This window comes from Symphalangus syndactylus, chromosome X, assembly GCF_028878055.3.
Source record: "Symphalangus syndactylus isolate Jambi chromosome X, NHGRI_mSymSyn1-v2.1_pri, whole genome shotgun sequence".
NCBI classification, from domain to species: Eukaryota; Metazoa; Chordata; class Mammalia; order Primates; family Hylobatidae; genus Symphalangus; species Symphalangus syndactylus.
In genome coordinates this window covers 122,053,056-122,078,191 of record NC_072447.2, presented here as the reverse complement: position 1 = coordinate 122,078,191, position 25,136 = coordinate 122,053,056, and the positions used below count along the sequence as shown (strand labels likewise).

General features: G+C 40.7%; 1 protein-coding gene across 3 annotated transcripts in view; it reads right to left on the bottom strand.

Annotated features, from left to right (window-relative positions):
• The window catches only part of DOCK11 (dedicator of cytokinesis 11), a 203,180-nt gene that overhangs the window by 124,174 nt on the left and 53,870 nt on the right, over nucleotides 1-25,136 (bottom strand). For all 3 annotated transcript variants that reach the window (XM_055267319.2, XM_055267320.2, XM_063634851.1), the window contains 4 exons: nucleotides 8,508-8,642; nucleotides 3,657-3,834; nucleotides 3,186-3,265; nucleotides 1,681-1,764 (listed from right to left, as the gene is read on the bottom strand). In XM_055267319.2, the coding sequence (XP_055123294.1) occupies nucleotides 1,681-1,764; nucleotides 3,186-3,265; nucleotides 3,657-3,834; nucleotides 8,508-8,642 (477 nt within the window). The remainder of the gene's footprint in view (nucleotides 1-1,680; nucleotides 1,765-3,185; nucleotides 3,266-3,656; nucleotides 3,835-8,507; nucleotides 8,643-25,136) is intronic.

Below are 25,136 nucleotides of genomic sequence, written 5' to 3'. Positions count from 1 at the left end.
ACAGCCTGACATGTCCAACTAAAGCCCAATCATGGGTGGGAGGATCAAAGACTCAGACATGCTTGGAACAAGTAAATTTCTGAATGAATATCTTAGAACAAACATCCCTGAGGCCCATTATACTGTTACTTTTTTACAAGAAACAAAAATCACATAACTTGCACTAAAGCAATATTTAACTCTGTGGGGGGAAAAGGGAAATGAAATTATTTTTTAAAATTTATTTTCTCCAAATAATTCCATTTTCTTGTGTGATACTTTCATTAAGGAAAATGTTTGCATTACTTATAGCCTATATACTTTTTCTATTTTAAACTAAATTTTTAATTAGAAAACCATATGAAGCAAAAAAGAAAAAAACAACAATGGCTGGTCCAAAGGTAGTGAGTTATCTCAATTGATTGTTCAGTCAACTACATATTGAACTTTTTGTTCTATTCTTTCTCCCCTTGTCACTACTGTATTTGACTACACTTAAAAAAAGAAGAAGAGGCCAGGCACAGTGGCTCACACCTGCAATCCCAGCATTTTGAGAGGCCAAGGCGGGTGGATCATCTGAGGTCAGGAGTTCGAGACCAGCCTGACCAATGTGGAGAAACTCCATCTCTACTAAAAATACAAAATTAGCCGGGCGTGGTGGTCCATGCCTGTAATCCCAGCTACTCGGGAGGCTGAGGCAGGAGAACTGCTTGGGGAGGCAGAGGTTGCGGTGAGCCAAGATTGTGCCACTGCACTCCAGCCTGGGCAACAAGAGCAAAACTCCGTATCAAAAAAAAAAAAAAAAAAAAGGAAAGAGAGAGAGAAAGAAAGAAGAAAAAACGACAACAACAAAATCAGACTTCCCCAAATTATTTCATATTTTCATGGAAGAAAAAACTGTAATGCACATTTTCCGATTTCAAACAAAATCAAAAATTTTCATTCAAAATCTCATGTAGAAAAAGGGAAAATAAAGTCAAAAATTTCATCTTCCTCAATTCTATTTTCTCAAAAAGTATTTTCCATTAGGAAAAATATTTGTAATACTTAAATACTGTAGACCTTTCCCTCTTAAACAAATTAAAAACTTAATTAGAAAATGTCATAGACTTAAATATTAACTGCATATATCTTAGTACAAAACACATCTAACTCTCATGAAAGAGGTTAAAATACACATCCGCATATAAACCTGCACCTTCCTGCACCACCCTCCATTTAAAGTGTGATTAAGCCAGACATGACAATTATCCTAGTTCTACAGGCCTACATCAAATGTGAAAAATAAATGTCTCATATGACTCATATGTTCTTTATACTGGAGATATTTTCTGCCACTAGATCACAATTGTATTTCATGGGCTAAAAGAACACTGTAACCATCTTTAATGGTGCTTTAATTTATCTATTTTGAGGAGCAAAAGGAAGTGAAAAGAATACAAGAAACTGAGATATATATAGATAGATAGATAGATTTATATATATATATAAAATTCAGCCCCAAATTATCTGCATATGTGACAGTCCCCTTGAGTGAAGAGTTATTTGTTAACTTACCTGTTCAAAGCAAACAAGACAAATATAAAACAATCTATATTCCCCACTGGTGCAAAAAAAACAGTGATTTCAACATTTCAAAGATGTTGTTTATCTGAATAAGCAATAATTCTAGGACTATTTAAAGAAACGTATCATTAATACCTGAACTTCTGAATCAAAAGAAAAGAGATTCTGTCTTCCATCTCCTCTACTGAGTTTGTTTAGTTGTTCGGTTTCTCTTCCATACTAAAATTTAAAAAAGTATGTATGTTACTTAATTTCCTTCAAAACAGTGTTAAATACTATTTAAATGTATAGTTTATGTGAAACTATCAATCTGTCACAGCTTCAAAAATATACCATTCATCCTGTAGTCAGTACAAAACAGGAATGCAAGAGACTCTGGATGCAAAGGAGAAATAAACAAAAGAGAAATCACCATAGTTTTCATAGCCATTATGTTAGCTATAGAATATTATATGCAATTCTGATTCCATCACTTTGGGAAATACCTAATGGAGCTGCACAATCCAGGATGACAAAGATTGAGAGGGAATGCAACTAAAATCTATAAAATCATTTTATAAAATCCTAGATAAGGCCAGTCACAGTGGTTCATGCTGGTAATCCCAGCACTTTGGGAGGCCGAAGTGGGTGGATCACTTGAGGCCAGGAATTCGAGACCAGCCTGGCCAACAAGGTGAAACCCTGTCTCTACTAAAAATACAAAGATTAGCTGGGCATGGTGGTGGGCGCCTGTAATCCTAGCTACTCAGGAGGCTGAGGCAGGAGAATCACTTGAACCTGGGCAACGGAGGTTGCAGTGAGCTGAGATCGTGCTACTGCACTCCAGCCTGGGCGATAGAGTGAGACTGTCTCAAAAAAAAAAAAAAATCCTAGATTAGAGGATCATGAGTGTGTCCCTAAATTTTGAAAAATAGCTTTGAAGTTTATGAGGGGTAAATTTAAAATAGAAAAAAAAAGGAGCTTCCAAATTTGTGTAACTAATTTGTCCAGGAAGATGAATAAAGTAAAAATATAAATAGGTTTGACAATGATTTAAATGAATAAATGGGTCACAATCTTCTAATCTACTATAATATAGAGTCTACAGAATACAATATCGTGGTAAGATACTCGGGACAATCATCTCTACAATTTCAAAATTGGTTCATTTCAAACTTCAAACAGCAGAGTAAATAACAAAAATGATGCATGTTCACCAAAATCTTTATCAGATTAAATCATTCATATACACATATATTTACATATAGAGAATATGATTTTCATGTGAGATTAACATATGTTGGTCATAGATTAAATATCATGTGCATGAGCTGCATCATTATCCTTTTGGAAGAAGAATATTTTATGAATGATATACAGTAATTAAATAAGAACTAGCAGATAAAATTAATGAAGTCACAAAAGCCTGGAAGTATTTCTTGGTGTCTGGAAAAAAATAAGATTTTTCCAAACTGTCAGTTGGTACTTACAAGTTAGTCTTCAGGAGTGCAACTTTTCTTTTACAATCTCTACCTGTTTCACCAATTTGCTGTGGTTTTTAACATGGAAATGACATTGCCAAATGGAATCCAGCATTAAAACTTTAATAGCTAATCCTGCATTATCTCAGTTGAAGGCAAGTTGCCATATGAAAGATGTACCTTCATCAGTTCTGGATGCATGCTCCTTTCCAAACTTGCCATGATGTTCTCGGCTTTTCCTTGGCTGCTAGTTTCATCATCTGCAAATTCATTAAAAGCAGATGTTCTAAACCATACAGACCATTACTAATAACCTAAGAGGAGTATCCTAACTATCTCTCCCACCCATCCTCTCCTACAAGATTTATTGCAAAGAATTTCTATTATGAAAGCATAGGGAAGACTTTAATGGACTTTTGAAAACCTGCCATGAATTTTCTATCTGTTTTAGTCTGGTTATATTTCATGTGTCAGAGCCCATGCAGCATCAACTGTTTAAAAAAAGTCTATCAACCTCCACAGTCACTTATTAATGAAGAAGCAGGTCAACTTTTAAGATTAAGAGTTCTCTATTCACCCTGCACAGAGGACATTTCCATGGATTAAAGACAACGGCTTTACTTCAGTAATAAATCACTTTAAAATTCTGACCTTGTGCTGTTTCTACCGTCTCCTTTTTTTCTTGAACTAAACTGTCGGTGTTGATCTGAATAATCCTTTTCAAAGTTATCAACCATTCCTCCATTTCCTGCTCAGTTTCAGCAGCCAGATAATGGCTATATTTATCTAACATCTTGAGTTCAAAAGCATGACGGCGCATTTTGGGGCACTAGAGGGGGGAAAAAGTATGTGTTCAGTTAGTTTAGTTGTCCTTTTACTATTAGATTTCATAAGTTTATATTTATTTTTATCTCAGCTTAGTGCATATGTGCGTCAAGACTTTCATGAAATAACTGCTTCTTTCAGTAAGAAACAGACACTCTAAGACAACAAATGACCATGTTAAATTTATTTTTTGTTCCCCTCCCTCAGGACTGAGCACAGTAGTATGAATATGCATAAAGTTGGCAGAAAACAATACTTGTTAAGTATTATCATTTAAGCCTTTTGGCATCCTTCACATTTAGAAAATCAAAGTACCACCATAAAAGTAAGCAAACATTTTACAATTTCCACCCCGTTCAAACTTTTCCTTGAATATTTAAGGATTTTCAAAGTCAGCACTTTAAAAAATTTAAATATGACCTGAAACAAATCTGACAAATTTATATCTCACCATAAAAGGCACTAAAGATCCTAACTCATTTTACCACACATAGTATCAACTGTATCACAGTAGTATAAAAGAAGACCACAGTGTTTGGCAGCACAGTAGGGCGACCATAGTTAACAATAATTTATTGTATATTTCAACACAACTAGAAGAGTGGATTTGGAATGTTCCTAACACAATTAAATGATACACACTTGAGGTGATGGATAACCCAATTACTCTGATTCGATCATTTGCACATTGTATACTTGTATCAAACTATCACATGTACCCCCAAAATATGTAAAAATATTCTATATCCATAGCAACGAAAAAGTAAAGACGGGGCAGTGGCTCACATCTGTAGTCCTAGCACTTTGGGAGACAGAGGTGGGCGGATTGCTTGAGCCCAGGAGTTTGACACCAGCCTGAGCAAAGTGGTGAAACCTCATCTCTCCAAAAAAATACAAAAAATTAGCCAGGCGTGATGGCGCATGGCTGTAGTCCCAGCTACTCGGGAGGCTGAGGTGGGAGGATCGCCTAAGCCTTGGAGTTCAAGGGTGCAGTGAGCCAAGATGGTACTACTACACTCCAGCCAAGGTGACACAGTGAGATCCTGCCTCAAAAAAAAAAAATTAAAAATTAAAAAGAGAAGGCCAAGCATGGTGGTTTATGCATGTAATCCCAGCACTTTGGAGGCTAAGGTGGATTGCCTGCAGCAAGGAGTTCAAGGCTGCAAGGCTGCAGTGAGACATGATCATGCCACTGCACTCCAGACAGGGCAAGACTCGAAAGAAGGAAGGAAAGAAAGAAAGAAAGGAGGGAAGGAAGGAAGGAAGGAAGGAAGGAAGGAAGGAGAAGAAGGAAGGAAGGAAGGAAGGAAGGAAGGAAGGAAGGAAGGAAGGAAGGAAGGAAGGAAGGAAAAGAAGGAAAGAGAGAAAGAGAGAGGGGAAGAGAGAAAGAGAGAGAGAAAGAAAGAGAGAAAGAGAAAGAAAGAGAAAGAAAGAAAGAAAGAAAGAAAGAAAGAAAGAAAGAAAGAAAGAAAGAAAGAAAGCAAGCAAGCAAGCAAGCAAGCAAAGAAGAAGAAGAAGAAGAATGGCTTGGTAAAAAAGAAAGAAAAAATAAGACCATGCAACCATAGTTGGTTCACATTAAACTGTGACTCTCCGTAAAATACACGGAAGTAACCTGCGCTGAATACCACCACACAAGGAAAATGAGTCTCCTCCTTTTCTCAAGCATGCTGATACATTCTTTTACTTTACCACCTTCTCTGTCATGGCAAAAGAAATGACATACTACCCTTTTCAAATCCCTCAGCATTAATTTCAAGAAATGCTCATGAATCAATAATTTTCCACTGCATGGTCATTATTCAAGAAGGAACCAAGAAAGTTCCTCCTTCTAATCTTTGAAGTCTAGGAAAGGATGAAATTAAACTGCTGTATCAAGTCATAAAGATTTATACATTTGAAAATATTTGGGAGGCGGTATCATAAATAGATGAGGTGCTTGAGCATGGTGGCTCACGCCTGTAATCCCAGCACTTTGGGTGGCTGAGGTGAGCGGATCACTTGAGGTCAGGAGTTTGAGACCAGCCTGGCTAACATGAAGAAACCCCATCTCTGATAGAGACAGGAGACAGCCAAGGATCCCCAGCGAAACCTTCAATCTGTGAGGTAGGAAACCTACTAGCAGGACTCTCTCTCACTTTAGTGAGAGTTGTTTTTCCTTTTCACCCAGTAAATTCCACTTCTCACCCTTCTATGCGTCCACGAGCCTAATCTTTCCTGGTTATGTGACAAGAACTGGTTTTAACTGAACTAAGGAGAAAGTTATACAACATCTCTACCTAAAATACAAAAATTATCCAGGCATGGTGGTGGGTGCCTCTAATCCCAGCTACTCTAAGCAGGAGAATTGCCTGAACCCAGGAGGTGGAGGTTGCAGCAAGCTGAGATTGCGCCACTGCACTCCAGCCTGGGCAACATAGTGAGACTCTGTCTCAAAAAAAATAAAGAAAAGAAAAAAATTTTTTAAATGATAATAAAAATAAAAATATGAGGGAAGCACTACAAAGAAAGGTCAATCCAGAAATTGTGTGTGCCTCGTTCTTCCAGTAAGAAAGCTCTTCTTTATATATATGAAATATAAGAATTCATATATATGAATACATAATCATATATGAATATATAATATATAATCATACATATAAGCACACTTTATTCACATAGATCTTTGTACTTTTTAAAAAGTGTTTTCTCATTTGTTAGAATTTTTTAATTTATCTTTTTAGAGATGAGATCTCACTGTGCTGCCCAGGCTGGAGTGCACTGGCTAATCCCACAGGCGTGATCATATCTCACTGCAGCGTCAAACTCCTGGCCCCAAGCAATGCTCCTGCCACAGGCTCCTGAGTAGCTGGCACTACAGGCACAAAACATCATGCCCTAAAGGTATTTTCTCATTTGATCCTCACAACAATCTTGTTTGATAGACTATACAGATATTACTAATCCCACTTCACAGTTCTGAAAATGAAGATTTAGGTAAATTGAGGGTGCTGAACTGACATCACTTTCCTCCTAATCAGCCCATTGTTCTTCTAGTCCATCACACCACCCTGGCTCTGTAATAATGACTTCTGTTGCATAGTCAATTGACTTCCCATTCAGATCATCTCTCTGCCCTCTACTTCCCACCCTGTTTCTGTCTGTGTCCCCTCAGTAATTCATATCAACAAACATTCATTAAGTCCCTACTGTGTGCAGAACCCTGGTAATTATTATAGAAGAAACAGAAATGAGTAAGAGATGGTCCCTGTAATCCCAAAAGGAACGTGTAGAATAAACCAAAATTAGAACGTGACTCAGTTGTATGACAGAAGGAAAAGCAAAATGGTTAGCACAGGAGAGGTGGAGCTTAATTCTACTTGGTAGTCATGAGGGTGAGGAAGGAAACACAAAACTTTTCATGGCAGAAGTAGCCTTTAAGCTGAGTCATAAAAGATAAGGTTCAAACGGGAATAGAAGGAGAAATTATATATAGCAAGAAGAGGAAAAAAATGTAAGGCAAGCCATATATGTGTGAAACGCCTTAGAATGCTTAGCCTGGTGTGACCAGAGCACAGAATACACAAGGGGGTTCAGGAGGGATGAGGCTAGAAAGTACAGTGAGGCCAAATCACTATGGACCTTCAATATCATGGCAAAAGCTTTAGAGTTCACTCTGTAAGACAATAAATAAAGAGCCAAAAGATTTGGAGAAGGCAAATGATTGACCCAAACTATATCTTAGGAAGTTGAACTGGAGATAGACAAGAAATCAGGAGGCATAAAAGCGCAACTTTGGGCCAGCGATGATAAAAGGGAGAACCGGAGAAAGGGCAATGAAAATAGGAGGTAAGAGGATAAGAGGCACTTTAGAGCCAGACTCAAAGGGACTTGATAAACATTTAAATATTGGCACTGAGCAAGAACAGGGCACTGAAGAGGATTCTGAGCTTTCTAGTGTAGATGTTTCGGAAGATGGAGATGCCATCAATCAAGATAGAAAAATGCCGAGGTTCATTTTCTTTCCTTTTTTTTTTTTTTTTGTGATGGAGTCTCACTCCATCACCCAGGCTGGAGTGTAGTGGCACCATCTTGGCTCACTGCAACCTCTGACTCCCGGGTTCAAGCAATTCTCCTGCCTCAGCCTCCTGTGTAGCTGGGATTACAGGTGTGTGCCACCACACCTGGCTAATTTTTGTATTTTTAGTAGAGATGGGGTTTCGCCATGTTGCCTAGGCTGGTCTCGAACTTCTGACCTCAAGTGATCCGCCTGCCTCAGCCTTACAAAGCGCAGGGATTATACACATGAGCCACCGCACCCAGTCACTTTTTCTTTTCTTTTCTTTTTTGTAGACAGGGTCTTGCTCTGTCACCCAGGCTGGAGTGCAGTGGTGCAATCACGGCTCACTGCAGCTTCAACCTCCTAGACTCAAGTGATCCTCCCACTTCAGCCTCCAGAGTAGCTGGGACCACAGGAATGTGCCACCATGCCTGGGTAATTTTTGTATTTTTTTTGTAGAGACGGGGTCTCTTTGTTGCCCCAGCTGATGAACTCCTAGGCTCAAGTGATCCTCCTGCCTCAGCCTCTCAAAGTGCTGGGATTACAGGCATGAGTCACCACACCCAACCATCTGGGGTTCTTAATAGTCTATCAATAACCCTCTTAGAAAAAGAGAAGGATTACCTCAATGGCCTTACCTGAACAACATCAATGCAGGCGTCCAAGTAGATGCAACCTTTCGATTCTTTTGAATTTTTCTCATCTTTATAGGAATTGAGAATATATGAACCGTCAGGAAGCTGGGTCAAGTAAAAATATCGTCTCTTGAATACCTACATGGGGAAAACCCAGCAATGATACATTTGTTACATATACACTGCATTTGAATAGTTTCTTTGAACTAAAAACCTCAAAGGCTTGCCAGGCATTGTGCCTGGACAATCTTCAGACAACCCTGACAAGATGTTAGGAATTATCATTATCTTCATTTTTCTAAGATAGTGAATGAAAATCACATGATTTACCCTCAGTTAATCAAATGTTTAGAGAACAATAATTAAGACTTAACACTTTGAAATGTATAAAGCATTTTGATATCTGAATCTCCTGACCCTTTCCCTATAGCACTTTTCCCATTTAATTGCAAACCATGATTAGATCCTTTTTTTTTTAGCTTGACTTTTCATTACTTTTATTTTAAAACTATAATGATGGCAACAGAATACATTAACATGCATTTCTTTTTTTATTATTATTATACTTTAAGTTTTAGGGTACATGTGCACAATGTGCAGGTTTGTTACATATGTATCCATGTGCCATGTTGGTGTGCTGCACCCATTAACTCATCATTTAGCATTAGGTATATCTCCTAATGCTGTCCCTCCCCCCTCCCCCCGCCCCACAACAGTCCCCAGAGTGTGATGTTCCCCTTCCTGTGTCCATGTGTTCTCCTTGTTCAATTCCCACCTATGAGTGAGAACATGCGGTGTTTGGTTTTTTGTCCTTGCGATAGTTTACTGAGAATGATGTTTTCCAGTTTCATCCATGTCCCTACAAAGGACATGAACTCATCATTTTTTATGGCTGCATAGTATTCCATGGTGTATATGTGCCACATTTTCTTAATCCAGTCTATCGTTGTTGGACACTTGGGTTGGTTCCAACTCTTTGCTATTGTGAATAGTGCCACAATAAACATACGTGTGTATGTGTCTTTATAGCAGCATGATTTATAGTCCTTCGGGTATATACCCAGTAATGGGATGGCTGGGTCAAATGGTATTTCTAGTTCTAGATCCCTGAGGAATCGCCACACTGACTTCCACAATGGTTGAACTAGTTTACAGTCCCACCAACAGTGTAAAAGTGTTCCTATTTCTCCACATCCTCTCCAGCACCTGTTGTTTCCTGACTTTTTAATCATGGCCATTCTAACTGGTGTGAGATGGTATCTCACTGTGGTTTTGATTTGCATTTCTCTGATGGCCGGTGATGATGAGCATTTCTTCATGTGTTTTTTGGCTGCATAAATGTCTTCTTTTGAGAAGTGTCTGTTCATGTCCTTCACCCACTTTTTGATGGGGTTGTTTGTTTTTTTCTTGTAAATTTGTTTGAGTTCATTGTAGATTCTGGATATTAGCCCTTTGCCAGATGAGTAGGTTACGAAAATTTTCTCCCAATTTGTAGGTCGCCTGTTCTTTAAATTTGGTTTCTATTACCACGAATCCAAGAATAAATATAAAAAGCATATATATACATATATACATATACCCACATTACGTATTTCCATCTCACCTACACATGTACTCATCTACACTGTACCACTGTCTTTGCTTCTGAAAGTCCAGTTTACAGGGCACTCACAGGGAAGCACAGAGTCATTAGTTGCCTGCCAGTTGTTGTTGAGTGCCCCAAGTGCTGAGCTTTAAATCAACAGGCCTAATGGAACTAAGCCATTTGTTTGGAGTTAGGGATTCACCATAGTTAAGGAGTAGCCTGTTGCTACAACTCACAGCAAAGCCCACAGGAACAGGAAAAGGTTGGGGACTGCCTGATGAGTTCATGCTGTCCGTCTATTCTCCCCTAAAAACAGACTTTGAGAGTCTGATAAAAGAGGCGAGAAAAGGGATTAGGAGCTCTCTGATGAATTGATGCTTCTTTCAATAAGTCACAAACTGCAGGCTATGTCAAGCAATTGTCACAGTGAAAGGCAGAGCTTATTCAAGTTGCAATTTCCGAGGATGACAGCTCTGAAGTCACTTCAGGGTGAGATGGGAAGAGAAGCTAGGAAATAGACTCCTGGTGATTACTCAGGAAATGCATTCCTATGCATCTTGTCTTATTCAAAGAACCTGGCTTTAAAATTTAAGCTTGTCATTTTTAATCACCCATCTGATTATCCAATATGATCCCTGATCATTTTGAGAACTTTAATTATGGAAAGAGTATTATTTGGCAAGGTCATTCTTGCCAACAACTTAACGTCTGGCAAACTACCTGAAACATCAATTTATTTCTCCATAGCATGACCAAGCAAAATATATAAAAGCCTTAAGGGGCATTTCTTTTTAGAAAAACCAGTAAAAATAAATAACATTGATAGTTATTTTTGACTTGTATAAATATCATTGATTTTTTTAATGAATGACGAAAATATATATCAGTGTAAGGAATACCCTAACAGGTTAGACTGATAAATGCTACAGCTTCTCTCTCAGGAAGAGGCCACGTGGGCTATGTGCTATCAACAGAAAAGAGTCCTAGCAGAAAACATCAGCTTGTTTTGCAATGCCAGCCAATTAAATGTTATTGTATTAGTATACAAAGGAACAGAAAGAGAATGTGTGGGTATATTTATATCTTTCATATATTTACATATCTCATATATGTGAGAATATATACATATATTCTCGTATTCAATTAATCCACATTTAAGTTTGCTGGAAGAAATCTAGATTAATATTAAAGGAAAATGTTAATCATAATGATGATTATATATGTATGTTTGCTTATTTTCTTTATTTTTATTTTTATTTTTGGTAGAGACAGGGTCTCCCTATGTTGCCCACGCTGGTCTCGAACTCCTGAGCTCAAGGGATCCTTCTGCCTCAGCCTCCCCAAAGTGAGCCACCCTGCCCAGCCTGTTTGCTGATTTTCATGACAATGCTTCACATCTCTCATTAAAATGATGGGAATAGAAGGCTTAAAATTACATGCTGAGATCACTTCAAATGAATAACATGTAATGAACACTAACTGTGTAACACATTGCTTTTTAAAGTTATCACAATAATTATCTATAACAAAATTAGAACACATCTTTCAAGCTAAAAGTAACATGAAAAAAATAATATGAAAAAATTTAGATTTGAATTGTTCAAATCTAAAACTGAAATTCTGCCGCTTCAGTGGTACAGCCTATAGAATCCACTTGCAGAGTCAACAGCCAGCAACAAAGAGAGAGGCAGAAGAAGAAAAAATACAGAGCAAAACATGTGTGGCATACAGTCAAATTATAGTCTGGGAAATTTTTTTTTCACATACAGCTGCCTCACCAAGCAAAGAAATTCTGTGGCAGCCACCACTTCCAATATTAGCAAAGCACATCATTACAATGGAGATGGAAAGGGATATGAAATTACAGCAAATCACTTCCTGTAACATTGCAATTATATCTAAATGTGACACTAGGGTAGGTAGCTTATGAATCTGGGGAGAGAACATGATGCCTGAAAGAGCACTCAGAAAGAGCAGTTGCCTGAAAGTCTTATGATACAATTTCAGCCAGTATCTCCTGCTAACCAGCAGTGAAATTGTCCTCAAGACTCTGCTTCTCTCAGTTTACTCACTTGTAAAATGATGAGATCAGATGAGATGATCTGTAAGATCATATTCTTCCACAATCTACGAATAATTTCATTCAACTTGAACAAATAACACAGCAGCCTTCCTAGCCTGGAAGCTACTCTCCCCACGTGATTTCTCATACACTAGAAACACAGTTTGGACAGTAAGGAATATTTTTAAAAGTCATCTCTATGTAGAAATCAGACTTTGCCCAACAACAAATTGTAAGATCTTTTCTCATTCTAATATTTTATGATACATGTTGGGTTTCAACTTCTGAGAAGCTTTTAAGATATCTTTTGCAGGGAAGAAAGGAATATACTAAATCTCTCCCATGGAAATCAAAGGGAAATCAGAAACATAACTTCCTAGACATTTAAAAAATCTCCACAATGCAGTTATTTAGGGTATAAGTTTATATGTATTTTTTTACATTTCTAAAAGAAGACAGGTGTTAACGACTATATAGAATAATGGTAATTACTCTGTATCATACCTGTCATTTGAAGGCTGCAAGTCTTTTGTAACCAATAGCTAATTCTTTTAATGCCTCTTGGGGCATTAAATTATCCACATTTTACGTAACAGCAAACTGAGGGACCAAGAGCTCATTCAAGTTCACACAGGCGGCCAGGAGTGGTGGTTCATGCCTCTAATCCCAACACTTTGGGAGGCCGAGGCGGGTGGAACATCTGAAGTCAGAAGTTCGAGACCAGCCTGGCCAACATGGTGAAACCGTCTCTATTAAAAATGCAAAAATTAGCCAGGCGTGGTGGCGCACCCCTGTAATCCCAGCAACTCGGGAGGCTGAGGTGAGAGAATTACTTGAACCCGGGAGGTGGAGGCTGCAGTGAGCCGAGATCACACCACCGCACTCCCGCCTGGGCGAGAGAGCAAGACCCCGTCTCAAAACAAAACAAAAAAAGGTTCACACAGGCAAGTCACTGATAGAACTGGAATCAGAATAGGATAATGGCTACAAAGAGAATCTTGCCCAAATCCTCCAATGGCTTCCCATCTTACTTTACAGTAAGATCTAAAATCCTCACTATAGCCCAGAACACTGCACAGGATTTGGCCTCAGATTACTTCTTGGATTCTATTTCTTCTCTCTCTCTCTCTCTTTTTTTTGAGATGGAGTCTCATTCTGTCTCCCATGCTAGAGTACAGTGGCGTGATCTCAGCTCACTGCAAGCTCCGCCTCCTGGGTTCACGCCATTCTCCTGTCTCAGCCTCCTGAGTAGCTGGGACTACAGGCACCCGCCACCACGCCCAGCTATTTTTTTTGTATTTTTAGTAGAGACGGGGTTTCACCACGTTGGCCAGGATGGTCTCGATCTCCTGACCTCGTGATCCACCCGCCTCGGCCTCCCAAAGTGTTGGGATTACAGGCATAAGCCACCGCGTCTGGCCTTCCTTGGACTCTATTTCTAATCTTTCTGCTCCAGCTACACTGGCTTATCTGCTGTTACTCAAATATCTGAAGTAAGCTCCTTCGAGTCTCTGTACTTCCTGTTTCCTCAGCCTAGAATCCTCTTTCTTCACTATCCACACAGTTTACTTTCTTACTCCTTTCAGGTCTTTGCTTGAATCTCCCCTCCTCTGGGAGGCCTTCCGTACCACCTGCCCTCATCATAGCACCCAGTTATGTCTTTTTCATGGAGTGATCCCTATACAAATATGTTATTCATCTATCTGTTTTATTTGCCGTCTCTTTCTAGCCCATGAAGTTTCATGTTTCATCTACTGCTGTTATCCCCCCAGTACCTATAACAATGCCTGGACTCAATAAAATGTTTCAAAATGAATAAACAATGAATGAATAATCCCATTTCCAGCACAGATTCTCCAGCAGATTCTCCAGTGGTTTCATCCAACAGAATTGTGTTTCTCCGTAATGCCCACACTTCTTTCTCCTCCTCCTTGTCTTTATTATTTTTGTTAGATGGTGAACACAGCGAAAATGCCCCACCTTACTCAGTGAGGAACATGGATCCTGAAGAGTGGCCCGTTTAGACCACCCACAACAATAAAACAGAGAGCAAGCCAAAGGATTTGATTCTATAGAATCAGGTCCTGCCAAGTCTGCTGAAGGCCCCAAGCTGTTGGAATGATGAACTTTTTTTTTTTTTTTTTCGGAGACAGAGCCATGCTCTGTTGCCCAGGCTGTAGTGCAGTGGTGTGATCTTGGCTTACTGCAACATCTGCCTCCCAGATTCAAGCAATTCTCCTGCTTCAGCCTCCCGAGTAGCTGGGATTACAGGTGCATGCCACCACGCCTGGCTAATTTTTTTTCTTTTTTGTATTTTTAGTAGAGATGGGGTTTCACCATGTTGGCCAGGCTGGTCTTGAACTCCCAGCCTCAAGTGATCTACCCACCTCAGCCTCCCAAAGTGCTGGGATTACAGGTGTGAGCTACTGTGCCTGGTCAGATGACAACCTTTTTGAACCCCTTCTGGAGCAGGAACAAAGGCCTTTTGTCATTCAGCTGCATCAAAGATTAAACATAGGAAGGAAAGTTGGAGCACTTAGTATCCTCAAAGTAGGAAAACGGCTGGGGGTGGCGGCTCAGGTCTGTAATCCCAGCACTTTGGGACGCCGAGGTGGGTGGATCACCTGAGGTCAGGAGTTCGAGACCAGCCTGGCCAACATGGTGAAACCCTGTCTCTACTAAAAATACAAAAATTAGTCGGGCGTGGTGGTGCATGCCTGTAATCCCAGCTACTTGGGAGGCTGAGGCTGGAGAAGTGCTTGAACCCAGGAGGCAGAGGCTGCAGTGAGCAGAGATTGCACCACTGCACTCCAGCCTGGAAGACAGAGCAAGATCCTGTGTCAAAAAAAAAAAAAAAAAAGAAAGAAAAGAAAGTAGGAAAACCTTTAATCACTTTATACAACAAATCCCAAGAGTGTTTACCTATTGTGTGTTACCTAGAGGGGTAATTATTTACTGCTAAATTGCATGAACCAGAAGCTCTTAGAAAGGATACTTCAAAGGTTTAGAGGCAGAGTAGGTAGGCCAGGAGCAATGTAGAAATGATGTGGGGGAACTTGCCTAATGTCTCAGACAGAACACAGTGGAAGAGCCAGCAAGGAAAAGGAGAAAGCAGGAGAGACAGAGACATACTGGGTCTTAGAACTGTTCTGCACAAAAATGAAAGAAACAATGGGGAAAAAAACCACAGGACTTAGAAAAGTGAGTTGCAGTAACGACACCAGAATGCCAGGAACTTCATCCTGCTAAAGAACCCCTACCACTACGTTGGCAACCTGATATATATCTCACCTCTCTCCATCATGTCATTTACAGTCCTATCAAGTTTGTTTGTTTTGTTTTTTTTTTTCTTTTCAAGATGAAGTCTCACTCTGTTGCCCAGGCTGGAGTGCAGTGGCACAATCTCAGCTCACTGCAACTTCAGCCTCCTGGGTTCAAGCGATCCTCCCACCTCAGCCTCTCAAGTGGGCGGGACTATAGGTGTGTGTCACCATACCCAGCTAAGCTTTTTGTATTTTTAGTGGAGACAGGGTTTCACCATGTTGCCCAGGCTGGTCTCAAACTCCTGACCTCAAGTGATCCTTCCGGCTTGGCCTCCCAAAGTGCTGGCATTACAGGCATGAGCCACCACATCCGGCCCCAAGTTTTAATAAATGACACTGTCCTACCCACTGAGAAACTGAGTAAAAATCAAATAGCTTTTCTTAAATAATTCTACTATATCTGGGCACTGAAGAGTTCTTCAACTATTTGATTTAAAGCCAAGTCTAGTAGGAGGGGTCTACAATCTACCCTTCTCATTAACAGATAAATTATTTTATCAGATGTATTTCAGCACGGCATGACACTGCTCAAATAATCAATGACTCTCAATTACTCACATAATAAGGCACACATGCCAGATACTGGCATTCAAGGCCCTCCCACAATCCTAATAATATAAAATAACAACAATTGCTAACATCTGTGGGGTGCTTTGTGCATTACGGTCTCTGGTTAAGTGCTTTCCTTGTATTATTTCATTGAATCCTAGTAACAATTTGTGTGGTTATTACTGTTATGCCCTCCATATTACAGAAGAGAAATGGAGGCACAAGGTGATACCAAAGGACCAAATCAACTTCATCTCCCATGACTACTGAGCTTCACCTAACCATTCTGCCTTATACATATTGCCTGGCACACTTTCTCCTTTCTGATTCACTTCCTTCGAGGCCCCACCTTCTTCAAGAAGCCTTCTCTGACCCCAGGCCACAATGATCTAGATTCATGTAGCACTTGGTCACTGTACCATCTTTAAACAATTATTTTTATTGTGTGTCTCACCTCCCCAAAAAGGTGGTTTTTTGTTTTGTTTTGTTTTTTTGAGACAGAGTCTCACCATGTTGCCCAGGCTGGAGTGCAATGGTGCGATCTCAGCTCACCGCAACCTCTGCCTCCCGGGTTCAAGAGATTCTCGTGCCTCAGCCTCCCGAGTAGCTGATATTACAGGTGCACACCATGACGCCTGGCTAATTTTTGTATTTTTAGTAGAGACAGGGTTTCACTATGTTGGCCAGGCTGGTCTCGAACTTTTGACCTCAAGTTATCAGCCCACCTCGGCCTCCCAAAGTGCTGGGATTACAGGTGTGAGCCGCCGTGCCCAGCCCACCTTCCCAAAAAGGTTTTAAGCTCTACATCTGACACTTCTCTCTACCCTCCACAATGCTAATACCTTGTATTAACAAGGCATTCAATATCTATTTGGTAGCCAGGCATGGTGGGATGCACCTGTAGTCCCAGGTACTTGGGAGCCTGAGGCAGGAGGATCGCTTCAGCCCAGGTGTTGGAGGCTGCAGTGAGCTATGATTGTGCCACTGCACTCTAGCCAGGGCAATATAGTAAGACCTTGTCTCTGAAAAAATTAAATGAAGAAATTATCTATTTGGTCATGAATTTGTTGATACCCAATAGTGTCTGACACATAGGAAGCACCTAATAAATGGTTTTTGAGAAGTAATATGAATGAGAGAAAACAAAACATAAAAAACAAATTAGTAAAAAAAACTCTTACACATAATAAATGAATGCAATCCATTTGTTAGCTGTAAGAGATAGTCTGGTAGATTTGAGAATACAATTGGACTAACATATCAAAAATAAAATATTTTCTCTTCCTTTTGTTCTAACACACATAGTGACCTTGACCTCCCAGCAATTATTTTAATATTGTATGTGCTTTCTTAGGTCAAATCCTCATTTGATTTGATGGTCTCCCACTGCAGAGGAGGAAAAATCCCTCCTGGAAGAGTTAAGGATTTAAGGACTTTTGGACTCTGGATATATAACAAATGGCTCTTTTTGTGCCAAAAAAATTTTAAAGGGCACTAGAAGTGAGTCATACATCAACCAGTTGAACTTGCAACCCCGATATCATATCAAGGCACTTCAGCGTTTAATTGCTGAGAATGGGGAGGAGAGAGCTAGAGGAATGTGACCAAATTGAGCCAAAAAGATGCATAAAGGTGGGTGTCCCAGGAGTTGGCCAAGAATCTGCAGCAATTTTTTTAAAAATGAAAAACCACCCTGAAGATTAAATTCCTCCATATATCATTATATCTCTTAGGAGAAACAGTTCTAAATACCAGGGGAAGGCTATGTCCAATATCACAGCTATCTAAGCCCACATTAAATTCCTTCATTGATATGAAAAGAAGTTGAATAAAGCAGATGTCTCTAGCAGCTACTTGCGAAAGACAGAATGTAAATTAATAGGGGTCTGTTAGGATTGTGGTTTCTGTCTAAAGGATCGTGTATTCTCTATGACATCTTAAAACTTCTTTCTAATACTTTTCCAGGAATTCAAGAGTGGCAGCAAGGTACATCCTCATTAACTAGAAACCACCAATTGACGAAATTAATCACTATGATAAGGCTTGTCCTGTTTTAACTTGAATACCAAGAACAAAGCAAATTACAAGTGCTAAATGTTCACTGCACCCAAACAACCAACAGAGCGTTGGTTTTTTGTTTTTTGGGGGTTTTTTGAAAAAAAAAAAAAAAAGGGATGAGGTCTCGCTTTGTGCCCAGGCTGGAGTGCAGTGGCACAATCATAGCTCACTGCAGCTTCAAACTCCTGGGCTCAATTCAAACTCCTGGGCTCAAGTGATCCTCCTGACTCAGCCTCTTAAGTAGCTGGGATTACAGGCACATGCCACCATACCCAGCGCAACAGAGCTTCTGCAAGAACTGCATGATGCATCTTCTTCAGTGAGAGGAAGTGCTTGGGCACGGAGCACTGTGACTCGTGGAGTGATGCACATTATTCGCAGCTTTCCTGTAGCCCAGGCTCCTCAGGGCAAGTTTCTCAGCCAACAATGAGGTTATACTCAGCAAGCACTTCTGGGAAAATATGCCCATTTCAGAAGGTGGTGCAGATTATATCTCAACTGACCAGAGCAGGGGGAAAGCTATATATTGAGGAAAATATAAATTTTTATCCTATAAATATGGGGTCTTCTAATCTTCCAATACGAAGAACTCAGCCTAGTTCCTCTACCAGCCCCTCTTTTCCCTACAGCCGATCGACTTGAATGCATTGCAAGTCATTGCAAGAACTATCAACTTGAATGTCCTTGTAAAACTTGCTGGCAAGCTAGCTAGGAAGCTTGAACTGTCTACAGCAACCCATATACAAATTACTATGGCTACATTATTTAGATTGCATTAAAGGCCATGGGGTTGCTTTCTCAAAAGATCTTATAAAGTTGGAATCTTCTAATTCCCTTTTATCAACTGCACTTTGCTGAGTCTCTTCTAATACTCTTTCCTTTGTTTTATTTTTGCACTTTCTCTCACGATATGATTCCTCCCTTCCTTGCTATTAGAGTCCTCCCTCCCTTCCTTTTTTTTTTTTTTTTTGAGACAGAGTGTCACTCTGTCACCCAGGCTGGAGTGCAGTGGCACAGTCTTGGCTCACTGCAACCTCCACCTCTTAAACTCAGGTGATCCTCCCACTTCAGCCTCCAGAGTAGCTGGGACTATAGGAGTGCACCACCACGCCTAGCTAACTACTTTTGTATTTTTTGTAGAGGCGAGGTTTCATCATGTTGCTCAGGCTGGTCATGAATGCCTGGGAAGATTCCTTTATTTCTAACAGTCAAAATGTCCAGCAAAACAACTCAGACCTATTTCTAAAATCAGTTTAAAGTTGTGCATAATTTCAAACTTTCCAAAAAACTGATTGTAATTTTTTTTTTAAGAGATCGAGTATTGCTCTGTCAGTCAGGCTGGAGTACAGTCATGCAATCACAGCTCACTGTAGCTTTGACCTTCCAGGCTCAAGCGATCCTCCCACCTCAGCTTCTCAAGTAGCTGCAAATACAGGCATGCGTCACCATGCCCAGCTAATTTTTTTATTTTTTGAAGAGATAGGGCTCGCTGTGTTGCCCAGGCTAGTTTCGAACTCCCAAACTCAAGCAATCCTCCTGCCTTGGCCTCCCAAAGTGCTAAGATTACAGGCGTGAGCCACTGTGCCCAGCACATAATTTTTAAAATTTAGAAATTTCTTAACGAATAAAGACGCTTAAACGTACTCCTCTCTCTAAAAGGCACCAAGATACCTTGCTTTTATTCCCTAGTAATTCCAGAGGGATCTGCAGGCCAGCGTCAAGCCACAGGACATCAAATAAGCTCAGATAAAACACAGGGAAGAAGCTTGGCTTATGGAGGCTGTTATTTGCCACTGAGTCATGATTAATAATCAGATCTGCTGTTGCTTCCTAGTTAGTCTTCCGTGAGTTTGCAGGGGTTATCAAAGCTTGGATTTTCCAAAAAGAAAAGATTCTTTGCTCTCAACTCTGCAAGCTCTGGCCCTGAGGTGCTGGTTGCTAAATCTACCAACGCTTCTTACCAGTGTGGGCTGGAGTTTCTAGCGGGCAGGGAACTCCAGATGCTCTAAGGATAAACCTGCCTCCAGGATTGGGGAAATGACTCAGATAATAGCACACCTGAGTCATCTTCCCATTTGCTTATGAGCTTCATTAGTATTCTTCACTTCAAACATTACCATAGTAGAAAAAAAAGACATAGAAACTTTCCTCTCAAACTCTGCCAACCCTTTGTCTCAGTTCTTCTGCCTCTGCCTTTTCCAATTATCCAAGAGCTGGGTCAGCTGCTCACCGCATCTTTAGCTTTAGCCTCCTATGCCTGAAACAATCCAGACTCGATGCAGGAAGAACTTATATGATCCTCCACCCTGTAACAGAGCACTGAAAGGTACAAACCAGACTCTCCCAGTGTGCCTTGGTTCACAGGCCTGGACTTGCGCTTTGGCCCTCACTTCAAGTTCTAGCCTGGAAACTATAAAACTGCTCCCCCTTTTCAATCCTCTGCCCCATACACTCACTTGCCCTGTATTGATACAGAAAGAGAACATGAAAAAATGATGTGTCAACACTGCAGTTCCAACTAATTTCAATAATGTTGAACTAAATAACAGTTAAAACAGTTTTTTTTTTTGAGATAAGGTGTCACTCTATCACCCAGGCTGGTGTGCAGTGGCGCAATCTCGCCTCACTACAGCCTCGACCTCCCAGGCTGAAGTGATCCTCCTACTTCAACGTCCCAAGTACCTGGGACTACAGGGGAGCACCACTTCACATTGCTAATTTTGTTCATTTTTGTAGAGACAGGGTCTCGCTATGTTGCCTAGGCTGGTCTTAAACTCCTGGGTTCCAGTGATCCTCCCACATTGGCCTCCCAAAGTGCTGGGATTACAGGCATGAACTACCACGCCTGGCCCAAAATACAATTATTAGAGGAAAAAGTAATCTTGGCAAAATGCCTCAGAGGGTTCTAGCTGAACCTTCCTCTGATTCCCCTTCTAGCTGTGACAAATTCTGAAATACAACACTACTGCTATGGCTCAGGAGATGAAATCAGAAGAGTAAAGGATATATATTTAGCTCCCAGAAATCCAAAATGGAGATTCATAATTTATAATGGAAAAGAGTGGGGATAAATGAAACTCATAACCAGAAACAGTTCCCAAACCACAATATGGCCTTTGCATTTCAAAGTATTTCCTATTAACTTTTTTTAAGCTGTGTAGTAGCCAGGCATGGTGGCTGATGCCTGTAATCTCAGAATTTTGGCAGGACAAGGTGGGAGGATCACTTGAGTCTAAGAGTTTGACACCAGCCTGCACAACATAGGGAGACCCCATCTCTACCAAAAACAAACAAACAAAATTAGCTGTGAACGGTGCTATGTGCCTGTGGTCCCAGCTACTTGGGAGGCTGAAGTGGGAGGACTGCTTGAGCCTGGGAGTTTGAGACTGCAGTGAGCCGTGATCGCGCCACTGCACTCCAGCCTGGGCGACACAGTGAAACTGTCTCAAAAACAAATAAATAAATGATAAAAATAAAGATAAAAGTTGTGTAGCTTCATATCACCAATTAACTTGGTTTATTCCTCTTTTCCTTCCTTTGCCTGATGTTTGGTAGAGGTTTTAAAAAGCAAGAAATAGGCCGAGCACAGTGGCTCACACCTGTAATCCCAGCACTTTGGGAGGCCGAGGCAGATGGATCACTTGAGATCAGGAGTTCGAGACGAGCCTGGCCACATGGTGAGACCCTGTCTCTAATAAAAATACAAAAATTAGCCAGGCATGGTGGCGTGTGCCTGTAATCCCAGCTACACAGGAGGCTGAGGCAGGAGAATGGCTTAAACCCGGGAGGTGGAGGTTGCAGTGAGCTGAGATTGCACCTCTGCACTCCATCCTGGTGCAACAGAGCAAGGAGCCATCTCAAAAAACAAAAAAAAGTTTTTATATGTTAATGATCACACACACACACACACACACACACACACACACACACACAGCCAGAATATGAGCAGCTGAGGATAAAAAGAGGCAAAGCAAAGAGCCTAGCTCAGCTGCAGCAAAACAACAATTAGCTGGAGACAAGTGGCAGCTGTCCCCTTCAGCTGTGGGCTATGTGGTCACCAGGTTGCCTCGGACCCACCACACACTCTATGAATTCATGGCTCCTGCCTGGCCACCGTTAGTGCTAGAGTTTCCAAGCTCAGGGATAAGAAACACACAAGCTGAACAATCAATCTTTGCCTAACTAATTGTATTAGTTTCCTATTGCTGTTGTAATAAATTACCACAAATTTGATGGCTTAAAATAGCACAAATTTATTATCTTATAGTTTCGCAGGTTAGAAGTCTGACATGGGTCTCACTGGGCTAAAATCAAGGTGTCAGCAGGGCTATGTTCCTTTCTGGATGCTGCATGGGAGAATCCATTTTCTTGCCTTTTGCAGCTTCTAGAAGCTGCCTGCATTTCTCGGCCTGTGACTCCTTTCTGTATCCTCAAAGCCAGCAACACAGCATCTCTCTCTGGCCCTCCTTCTGTTCTCACATCTCTTTCCCTGACTGTCCTTACATCTCTTTCTCTGACTGTCCTTTTCTGCCTCCCTCTTCCACTTATGGGGTTCTTGAAATTGCACTGGGCCCACCCGCATAATTGAGGATACCGTCCCTCCTGACAATTAGTAATTTTAATTCCTCTTTGCCATGTAGGGGACCATTGACTGGTTTCAGGGATTAAGACATAGACATCTTTGAGAGGCCATCAATTCCTCCCATCACATCAATTAATCAATGTGTATTTCACAAATTATGAGAGAAAATGTAAAGCATGTGCTTTTTGGCTTATAATATATGGACTCCTACAAAATTAGAAGTTGTTTGTAAGGCAAATTAAAGTTGAAAGGTATTAAACTAAAGGAATCTGTGGCAAATTATTCTGTAAAGGTATTAATTTCCTAACATCTTATTTTATGAATCCAGATTTTTGCACATTTACTTAATGTGAGGCTAAGGCTTAAATGTGGGTAAAACCATTCATTCCTTCATGCATTTATTTATTTAATTTAGAGACAGCATCTAATTCTGTTGCCCAGGCTGGAGTGCAGTGGTGCGATCATAGCTCACTGCAGCCTCGAACTCCTGGGCTCAAGCGCTCCTCCAGGCTTGGCCTCCCAAAGTGCTGGGATTACAGGTATGAGCCTCCTGCCTGGCCCTATTTGAATATTTTGAGAATGTATGGGAAGGGGAATGCAGTCAAAAACGATACAATCATTTTCTGATAATTCACACAGAAATGTAACCTTCACACGTACATTTCTGAACCTGAAAACTGGCAGGAAATATATTGTAATAAACCCTTGAGTCTCATTCAGCTGGCGAGCACTGATAGTATGCTGGTTAAGAGCATAGGCTCTGACATCAGCCTACCTAGGTTCAAATCCTACCTCTGAAACCTTGGAGCTGTGGGACCTTGGGTTAATTATTGAATTTCTTTGAGCTTCACTTTCCAAATCTATAAACTAAGAATAGTTAGCAGTACCTATTGCATAGGGCAGCCATGAGAATTAAACGAGATACAAAATATAAAACACCCAGTATGGTGCCTGGTACATTTTAAGTCCTCAATAAATGGGTTCTCTTACTTGCTGAGGCCCATGCTTAGGTGCAAGCGATATACAGGAAGTATCCTACAACTTGGATTCATTATTTTCAGGGCTTGAAAATGAAAGTGAGAACAGGACATGATCACCAAAGGGAAGGCAGCAGGCAAAATATTAAATTAAGATAAAATTTGAGTCTTCCCTTGGTAGATACCCATGGTTTCTAGTTGCAGCCTATGTGAAAGATAGAATGACCTTCAATACTTAATGCAAGTGTGAATCATCCTCAGAAAAACCACATGATTTTATATTGACTATCTGAAAGAACAGTTATATTTGGTATCAGAGCATAATTTGTTTTTCTGCTCAGAATCCTCATGTAGTTTGTTTTCCCTTTGGATTTTAATGGCTCTTTACAGCCTCCCAAATAAGTGAACCTCATGTCCAAGGTGTTCAAGGCTCTGCACAATTTTATCCTTTTTTGTAAAAAAAAAAAAAATTATTTATTTTTGAGATACACTCTCCCTCTGTTGCCCAGGCTGGAGTGCAGTGGTACCATCTTGGCTCACTGCAACCTCCGTCTCCTGGGCTCAAGGGATTCACCCAGGCTCAAGGGATTCTCCCACCTCAGTCTCCTGAGTAGCTGGGACTACAGGTGTGTGCTATCACGCCAGGCTAATTTTTGTATTTTTTGTAGAGATGGGGTTTCATCATGTTGCACAGGCTGGTCTCGAACTCCTGCCCTCAAGTAATCCACCCACCTCAGCCTCCCAAAGAAGGAGGGACTACAGGTGTGAGCTACTGCACCCAGCCCAATTTTATCCTTTTCAACGTTTCAACTTTCATCTCACTTAAACCCCTTATGCAAACTCACTATCCTGCCAAACTACAAAACTTTCTAGTTAGGCCGTTCTGACTGCACTAAAGGACTGCTTTGTATACTAGTTAAAATAGTACATTTCTTGTCTAGTCTGGAGGCTGAGACCAGGGACCACATTTTAGATATCTACATATTTCCCCACAGTGACTAATATGTAATAAGTACCTAATTAATATTTGCTAAAGAAATGGATTACTTGTCTTTCCACTCATTAAGGTCATTTCTACATATGAAACTTTGATGCCCATTTTTCTTTTTTTTTTTTGAGACGGAGTCTCGCTCTGTCACCCAGGCTGGAGTGCAGTGGCGCAATCTCGGCTCACTGCAAGCTCCGCCTCCCGGGTTCACGCCATTCTCCTGCCTCAGCCTCTCCCAGTAGCTGGGACTACAGGCGCCCGCCACCACGCCCGGCTAATTTTTTGTATTTTTAGTAGAGACGTGGTTTCACCTTGTTAGCCAGGATGGTCTTGATCTCCTGACCTCGTGATCCGCCCGCCTCGGCCTCCCAAAGTGCTGAGATTACAAGCGTGAGCCACCGCGCCCGGCTGATGCCCATTTTTCAAAGCTATTTTCCTTCTTCAACTGACAGCCTCCTTTTTAAACATCCTGATTCACCAGATAGTCATTACATTATATATCTTTAAA